We start from the raw sequence: 9,068 nt of genomic DNA, 5'->3' as shown, positions 1-9,068 counted from the left end.
GAGCCAGAGAGAATTACCCTGCCTCCTCTGCTCATAGCGGCTCAGCTGAACCGAACCTCCCCCCAGCCCAAAGATGACAAAGAGCCCGTTTGGGCAGCTTCGCCTTTGAGTGAAAAAGCAGACGACTTCAGAGAGAATAAGGCGCATGTTTTGTCGTTGTCCCTGCCATCTCCTCCCTCCACTTCCAGTTAAAGACACAAACAAAAATACCGCACGCTGTTTTAATTTTCAATCACATTTTTTGAAAACGAATTCCAAGATATAGTACAGCATCTTAGTGTTCTACACAAAGCAAGCTTTCAGCAAAAGGTCAGAGGATCTTAGATGGTGTAAAAATATATCTCAAATAAAATAGTTTCTATAGGAGAGCAAGCTGTGTTGTACATCTCTAGGTCCTTAGAATAATTTACAGAAGGCAGAGGCCTGGTTGTACAATCCACACACTAGAAAAGAGTTAGTGTACATTCATGCTACAAAGGTAGAAAAGGTCGAAGTTCCAGGCGATTGGGGCAGATCTCCAAACCCAAGCAGAGGATGCAACGAGTGCACGAACAAGCGCCCTGTATTTCAAAGTGAGGAAGTTCAATGCTTCCAGTCCATAACGTCAGGAAGCAGATTTCAACGACTCACCTTCCAAGAATCATTCTATTTATTGTAACTCATTCCTTTCAACTGGCCGAAAAAGAACAACTTCTAGCAATAAAGGACTAGCTGGTCTATTTCTGTGTTGCGCTTTGGAGCTGGTAAGTCAGAGCAGTGTTTTCAGCACTACAGACCAAGATCACGGCTGTTCCTGCGGTTCGAACAACAGAAAAGGATCATACTATGGTCTGGAGAGACAACTGTGGGGCTCCCCAGCCCTTTTTAATAGAGAATCAGCCTTTAAACGCTCCGATTGCTGAGCGCAACACAACAACCAGGACAGGCACTTCTCCAGCCAGGGTAAAACTCTTCCCACCCCAGAGCATCACGCTTGATGTATATTCTAAAGTGAAAACCAACCAAAAAAAAGCCACAAAACCACCCAGATTTGTCCTCAAATTTCCCTTACGGGATCTACATACCTTTGGGGCAAATAACATGAAAGTTTTGCCAGCCGAGATTTTGGGCAGAGCCACGTTTCGGAGCAGAACGGGCAGCGCGAAGTGATGGCAGTAACTGGATACAACAGCTGCATCTAGCGGCGAGGGTCCGGTCGTGGGGCAGCGCGCGCGGCTCGGCCGCAGAGCCAGCACAGCAGCTACTGCGAGGGCTGGGTACAGGCAGGGAGGAAGAGAGTTTTTAAAAACGCCGCGTTAGTCATTCCCCTCACCTCGCTCTGCGGAGAGCGGCACGGGAGCTTATGCCAACACATCCCTCCTGCAGCTCACGGAGGGAAGGCACACACGCCCCGCTCCGGGAGGATCAGGACACCGTGGCAGCCGTTAATACAGAACGTGTACCAGCCTTCGCAAAGATCGCTCTATTTCATTTGTAGAAACGCCTGTAAAATAACCACGTTATACAGTTTCCAGAATATAAAACTTTCACGCTTTCTGCCCCAAAGGCAGCAAGCACCGGCCTTCCACAGGCCATCTTTAAAATGAAGAAAGAGATAGTAGCAAAGTCCCTTAAAGCGTTTAATATCCTAGGTTACAAGCCTGGAGGACTCGTTCAGTTTCTTACGTCACTAAGATGGTTTGTTTTCCTTTTTGTTTCCAAACTACAGTTCTACTCCTGCACTAGCAGTTCTGCAGCATCAGGCCTGCACATACTAAAAGGAGATGTATACGATCTAATTTACACTGTTTATTAAATAAAATCATTTCTTAGTTGAGAATACTTTCAATCCAGGAGAACTGGAGAAGCCTTACACGCTGGGCTTAGCCTACTCTACAGCATCCCCGTAGGGAATGCGATGTTTAACATATACACACCCACCCCAAACAGTACACTCTCCAAGAAGAAAGTCAAACGCATGATGGGAGGGGCTTTGGAAAGGTAGGAAGGCAAAATGGTCATTAAGATCTGCCTAAAAATAGCTAAATAGTGCAGTGAAATGCTTTTAAATAACCACAGACACCTCCACTGACTGGCAGCCAGTTTTATGAGCAGCTCTGAAGACAATTTCTAGCTGAGCTTTAGTGAACTGGGCGTCCCCAGCTGGAGTCCCGAGGGTGAGCCTGGCCTACCACCAGCGCGGCCAGTTTCAGGATGGGAGCAGGGCATTCGGATTTTCATTTGCCCCTCTTGCCGCGGCCTCTCCTGGAAGAAGGCTTGCCCGTGCTCCCCGCGGAGGAGCTGGCAGAAGACGCCACTGCAATGTTGATCTGTCCTTCCTGAATCTCCTGTCGGGTCTCAGCTGGGAGGTGATTGATTTTCTGTTGCGTCTCCAAGTAGAACATGACATCCCGCAACTGCTCCTGGATCTCAGAGATCTGCAGGTCCTTCTGTTCGCAGGTTTCCTTTAACACTCTCTCCTCCTCCTTTAGTTTGTTCTGAAGCAAGGCTTGATTCGCTCGCAAACACTTATTCAGTTCTTGCTCCTCCTTCAGCTCGTTGGAAAGTTTAGCCACTTTGTTGTTCAACTGAGAACACCTTACAAATAGAAGCACAAGTCAGGAAAGCAGCGCACGGTACCAAGATCAAACACCGCTGCATCCTTTATTTCCAATCCCTTTGGGCAACTGACCCCCAGCTCTCCTCAGCCCCACCAAGGCCACCTGGAACTTGGTTTTCTGGCAAAAGATGGGCAAGGGGGGCCAACACAAGAGGACTCTGAAATCCCCCCCCAGGATTTCCCACCCAGCTTAAGGCTTGTCCGTATGGTGTTACCTGCACGTGGAATAGGATGTTGTGAAGCAGAATCCCTTCCTTTGTCCCTCAAACCGCATAACCCGGGAGAATCCCTTCCCTTGCAAGTTGGGCAATTCCATCTGGTACCAAAGGCCAACAGAGGCAACAGGCGGGGGGTGTGGGGGAGCACGGGACTGTAACCTTGAACACACGCTGCAATGCGTGTCACCGAGAAGGGCACAGAGATTACACGGGGTCCTTAGAGAGCTCAGGGCAGTCAGGGACTCCCAGATGCTGGCTCCCGCCACACCCCGAGTACAAGACCCTGAAGATACGACTTGACTGGGAAGCATGATGCTCCCCGAAGGATATCAGTAGCCTCCCGTTTCACAGACAGTGCTTCCCTGCTCCTAACAACCCAGTGCTTTTGCTCTCAAAGTTTGCTGGCATCGTACACAGCCCGGTTTCCACTCAGCAAGGCGAGCCGCGTGAACCACAGCTCACCAGCCCGCGCCTCCCGGCTCCAGGCAGGGCTGCCGGAGGGGCAGCGGTGCCAGGGGCCCGGTGGGCTGGGAGGAACAGGGCCGGCAGTCCCACCTAGGGAGCTGGAACGCGCTGATCTGCACAGCTCCCCACGCTTGACATCTTTCATCCAGGCACTTCCTAAGGTCTACGTTTTTCTCTGCGCTGGGTGAGATGCCTCTGCTGAGCTGCCTTTCTTCTCCTCAGACGTATCCGCCAATTGCAAACCAGACTGGCGTCTACTTCTGAGCAGGCAGAGGAAGGATTACTGAATGCTAAATATGCAGACCATGTAAAAGGAGCCAAGCGCCCGAAAGCTGCGTTCCGCTCAACAGGCACTTTCAATTTCTGAACACCTACAGAAATGAGAGCTTTTTTTAAAAATAAGCTGTGCTCTCAGTATACCAGTTTAAATAGCTCAAAATTGCCCCGAAATAGCAAGATTTTTTTTTTTTTTTTTTTTTCTTTTTGGATGTCAGTGCGCGGAGTTTTAATGGCTGCATGGAGCTAAACCTGGCAGCGGTACCCACTTCCTTTCGACAGACTGCTTTTCTTTGAGCAAGTCATTCAGCCTCTGTTCCAGACTGTCACACTTCTCAATGGTCTCTTTAAATTTGCTCTTCATGTTGTTAATCTGTAAAAACAAACACACAGGCATTTCAAAGAGATCAAAGTCCTCTGCGCTTTCATTATGACATTCAATTTTTCTGGAGTGGTTTCTAGACTTTGCCCAATTACTATATGCAGGTAAACAAAAAACCAACCAAACCAAAAAAAAGGCTTAATTTTGATGAATTTTGATGCGGCCCCTCTGCACTACACCTCGCAGTACCCCAGCGAGGAACCACGTTGCCGTGGAAGCTGCTCACACAGAACAGCAACTCGGGCTGCAAATCTGTGCCAGGAGGCACTCCATTCACACGAAAGCTGCAACTTCTTCTTGACTGCAGTTAAGCATTCCTTTAGCCATTCTCTCAGACTTTTTTTGTATCCGTCAGCAAACTCGAATTTCCATCTTAAGGCTTTACAATGCTGGGCTTTTGCTCATTTTACATTAAACTTCAAATAAATATGGGCAAAGTCTGGAAATTAACATGCTACTTTGCTCAGCACTGACTCAGCAGCCTGCTGTCATAAGGCAGTGACCTACTGACACGAATATCTTACTCATGCTAAACGCCAACTGAAACACACGTACAGTGGCTTCCTCTTCCCCTCTGCTTCACGACTCAGCACTGCTACCGCTGAAAACACCCAAGCTCTCGTTCTCTAGGCACCGCACAGAACACGCCAAAACCTCTAACATAAGACTTACAGGAGATTTATATGCAGAAATACTTGTTTCCTCTGTATTAGTGTCAAAAGCGTGCTTGCATGTAGTGGAGGCAAGAATTTAAAGGAAAAATGCTTTCCTGGAGGAGCAATCTGGATAAATGTCAGTGTCAGCACACATGGTGCCTTCACTGATGCCAGAGTCAATGCAGAGCAGGTTTTAAGCCTTCCGGCCTTAATCACCGAATGTTTATGCAGCTGATGGTTAATTTGGGGAAGTAGCCTGAGCACTGATAATGGAATACACTGCATAGTGGCACCGATCCAGACAAGGCTTACATGGAGGGAATGCCGTGAATAAAATCGTAAGGATCTTTAAACATGAAACCACATTTGGGGCATGTATCATAGTCGTTTCACTTTGAAGTTTTTTTCTGGATCGTGTTTCCTGGTCATGCGCAAGATGATTATTGCTATAGTTTTTCCTTTTATAGGGCCCTCCAGAAGATTTCTGGGACTGTTCTTTAGACCGAGGTCAACGACCACTATTTCAACAGTCCTGATTTCTACATTTACGATGCTACTTAACTGCAGATACTAAATGGTTAATTAAAAATCATGCAGAAAGTTCAGTTAAGGACTCAACCCTAAATCCTGACTCACGTTAAACCTAGTTGAAAGGATCTATGTAGAGTGGAAAGCATTAAAATATTCTCAGTGGATTTTCGCTCGTGACATTTTGAAGCAGTCCTGCCTACAGAATGCTTTATAGGAGGAGACTCTGAACTTCTCCCAAAGGGTGATGAGGAGAGATGGGGGATCAAAAAGAAAGGGCAAATCAATATGCATTTGGAGCAGAAAGACAGCTTCCACTTTCTGCAGCCGAGCAAATTAAAGTCATATTGTCTATGCTACACTAACCATCCCTAGAGACAGACGTCAGTGCGAGACGGATGGCATCGGCAAGCAGGGATCCTGCAGCAGCACAGACTTGTTTTCACCACTGCTGCTGTTTCCTGAGCAGCACATTTAAATCAACCTTCAATCTAGGTGGCAATCTACCTACTTCTGCACCACTGAGCAGCAAATTGCTAGATCTGAGCATGGAGATAAGGGATACGTCTTGGAGCCAATTTTCTCAGCTGGTAGCGAAACAGGCTATGCGAGGCCACGTCACGCAACAGTCAGGCTGTACGAGAGGCTGACTCCATCTCCCATTCAACTGAACAGTGTCCAGGGGCCTGTCTCAGCAGAGTTTCACACAAGCCCACAGCAGAGCTCACCTCTTCCGCTGTATCCTTCTCTATACGGACAATCTTGTTTTCCCAATAGATGCGCTGCGACTCCAGCTGGCTTGTTAGCAAATACGAGTACTATAAACACAGAAGACATACACAGAACAGTCAGCTTTTCCATACGGGTGGCTATGCTGATTAAGAAGCCCAAAGGACTCCAATATACAAATCAATTTAATGAGATGAAATTGAGCATACAGGACATTCTGAACATTCGTGCAAACTGCAGATCCAGCAGATGCGTTTCACCGATTTGATTTTAAAAATCAACATCCCTTGATTTTTTCTGAAGTCAAGAAAAGCCTTTAGAGCACAACAGCAAGGATCAAGTAAAAGTTCCGCCAAGCCATACCCAGTATCATGCCAAGAACTTTTTAAAGATGAGACAGATTTTTCATTGTAGTAGCAAAGCTCAACAAGTTTTACACTCCACAGGAAAAGGAAGCATCAACCATCCCTGTCACGAGAGTCTGAGATCCCAAAGGTTGCTGAGGTCCCCGTTCACAGCCCAAAACCCAAGGCAGAAGGGTAAGTGCACATATCTAGCTTCACTGTAAGAACATCTCTGGGAAAACATCCTCAGCTATGTGTAACTATTCACAATTATTATTCTCCAAAAAGTACGGCCCATTCCAATGTTATTTTGGCATCTGAACAACGATATATGCCTTACATCCCATCTTTTCCCTCCTGGTTCTGCAAATCAGTTACGAGAAGGTTGGAAAACGCGATCATTTCTTATCATCAGGCTAATAAGCACCAAATTAGGCATTCACTACACAATTAGACATGTGCAAAAAGCCTTGAACAATCTCAGCAATATAAGAGCCAAAATACACTGATAAATTAATTCTGTCTAGAGACATTTGGATCTCATAAGCTAGAGAGGTCTCACACTGTTTAAGCACCAACCTCCCAGAAAAAAGGGTTAAAAATAGCTGTTCTAGCATCTAAGTCTTACTCAGAAAAATCACGGAAAAGCAACCAAATATTTATTTGAGCAATAAGCTCACGAAGTCTGGTCTCTATGGGCTGTTCCTCCTCAGATACCCTTGTGTCTAATGCGGCTGAAATCATGCTGCAGTGTATCTGCTCAGCGGAGCAGTAATTTTGAGTTTCTCTCCTTTACCCTTCTAGTTAGGATAGGAGAAGCTGGCCAACAGGTACAAAATAATCATTACCTGTTCAAGTGAAGGGAACAGAACAGGGCTGGTATCAGAGAAGCCTGTCAGCTTTCTTTGATAGCCAAGGTAAGCACACAGCTATGGATTCCTACGTACTTGCCCAGTTTACAAGCTAAACTAGTCGAATTGACAGTTCCGTGCATGTCCTGGCTCCTAAACCACACTAGGAAGGGTCTGGTGAGCGAGTTCGGGCATTCTCAGGGGCATTTCTCTCTCCAGTGACCTGAGTGTTTGTAGCAGCGTAACCAGCTAATCTTCAATCTACTGGTGCACACAGGACGAAACTGCAGCCAGCTTACGCTTAGCTGCATTGGCTCTGCAGAGCCAAGGAGAGGGTGGGTTTTTTTAAAAAAAAAACAAAAAAACAAAAAAACAAAAAAACAAAAAACAACAAAAATCCCCAACAAAAAACACAGCAGTAAAAGCATCCTGCTTCTGCCTGAAGATGATTGCCTACACGCAGGGAGCAGGTCTGCTGCATAAGCTGATGTAATTTTCCCATAGTCATATCTGGATTTGAAACACTTCCACACAGCAGCACAATGCAGAGCCCAACAAGCCAAAATATTTACCTCTAATTGCAAGGCATCTATTTTCTCTTCCTGACACATATCTCCCTCGCACTCATACTGAACTATCTTCCCATCAGTTTTACTTGCAACCAGTCGATGGACGTAGTTATCTGAAAAGAGAAAATTCAACCACAGGGAGTTTTAGCTTCAGAACACCCAGGCTGACACCAGTGGAAATACTTTATGCAGCACAATTAACCATGCAGACTGCTGCAACAGCATATTAGCAAGGCAGAAAGCCAACAACAGATGTATTTGTTATTTAGCAGACTTCACACAGACACCTTACAGGATATTTATTACAACAGCCCATTCCCATACCTCAGGGCAAATTGATGGAAAGGGAGTAACAAACACATTCCACAGAGACTACAGGACCGCCCCGGTTCATTACGGAATCATGTTCTCCCTCCTCCATCTGCTACAGACTCACAAAAACTGCTATTAGAGAGGAGATAGATGTTCCCAAAAGACAAGGTATTAGTACAGATGCAAACCCCTTAATCTCCGAGCAAACTCTACCGCAAGTACTTACTGAAGGGTCCTGAAAGCTGTTTTACAAACAAGGTCATCCTACAAGAGAAGACGGAAAGCTTACCTCCGGCATAGTCCCAGACTCTGTGGTTGGTCAACTGCATTGCGTAGGTGTGCTGGGTCTCCTCAAAGTGTTTGTAAGCGTGCCGACTCACGTATCGGCCACAGCCTATGTGCCCACATATTAAGCAGATCCAAAGGTTCTGTCAACAGAATGAGAAAGCTCTGTACATACAACGCTGTCAAGCAGTGGTATCAGCACTCTGAGAAAGCGTGATCTGACACCGATGGCCTGCTGATGCTCTGCACATCCAGTCACTTCCTTAGAAACCAAGAAGTGTTTGCTTTTCTCCCTCCTTCTTTGAAGCCTTGCTCCGCTGAAAGGCTGAAGAGAAGGAGGTACCTGCTCATCCAAGCCAATTACAAGCCTGCAGGTGCTGGGTACGCATGTGGGGCATGGATGGAAGAATGGCCTCGGCTAACAAACAAATGAGGCACCTCAGCAGGGCCACAAAAGCAAGTCTGAAGAGCACAGACTAGAAGGGACCACTGAGTTCAGTGTTGGTTTAGCTGCCTCCTATCATACTTATCACACACACTCTGATCAGCTTATGTGCTAATACTTCTTTCTAAGAATCAGAAACATTTGTCAGAACAGGAAACCTGGGAGACAAGATCCCTTCCCACTACTGATTCCAACTCAAAAGGAAAGCAGATATACCACTGACTGGTAAAATCAGCCTGAAAGCAGCCACAGAATTAACCCCAAAAGCAACTAGAGCAGCTGCCCAGCCCGATCCAGTCTAGATCTCACTCACCATCCACCCACCTACTTACTTCTTGAACTCCACACTCAAAACACTTGTTCTCTTCCACTGGCTCGGGCGTTTGGCAGTATCTGCAGACAGGACACC

At 46.4% G+C, this 9,068-nt stretch overlaps 1 protein-coding gene across 2 annotated transcripts in view; it reads right to left on the bottom strand.

Moving 5' to 3' along the window:
* Nucleotides 1-215: 215 nt before the first annotated feature.
* The window catches only part of BRAP (BRCA1 associated protein), a 15,844-nt gene continuing 6,991 nt past the window's right edge, over nt 216-9,068 (bottom strand). The window contains exons 7-13 of one of the 2 annotated variants that reach the window (XR_010073220.1): nt 8,992-9,067; nt 8,219-8,357; nt 7,621-7,730; nt 5,853-5,942; nt 3,828-3,931; nt 1,065-2,577; nt 216-793 (exon numbers count right to left, since the gene is read on the bottom strand). Coding sequence is in view for 1 of the 2 variants with exons in the window: in XM_063351597.1 (XP_063207667.1) it covers nt 2,217-2,577; nt 3,828-3,931; nt 5,853-5,942; nt 7,621-7,730; nt 8,219-8,357; nt 8,992-9,067 (880 nt within the window). In the remaining variant the exon portion in view is untranslated. Of the gene's footprint in view, nt 2,578-3,827; nt 3,932-5,852; nt 5,943-7,620; nt 7,731-8,218; nt 8,358-8,991; nt 9,068 lie in introns of both variants that reach the window. The other variant, XM_063351597.1, reaches the window with a different exon arrangement.

This window comes from Chroicocephalus ridibundus, chromosome 13 (assembly GCF_963924245.1).
Source record: "Chroicocephalus ridibundus chromosome 13, bChrRid1.1, whole genome shotgun sequence".
In the NCBI taxonomy this organism is placed as follows: Eukaryota; Metazoa; Chordata; class Aves; order Charadriiformes; family Laridae; genus Chroicocephalus; species Chroicocephalus ridibundus.
Note: the sequence above shows the minus strand (reverse complement) of the source record. Positions and strands in the feature narration are given on the sequence as shown.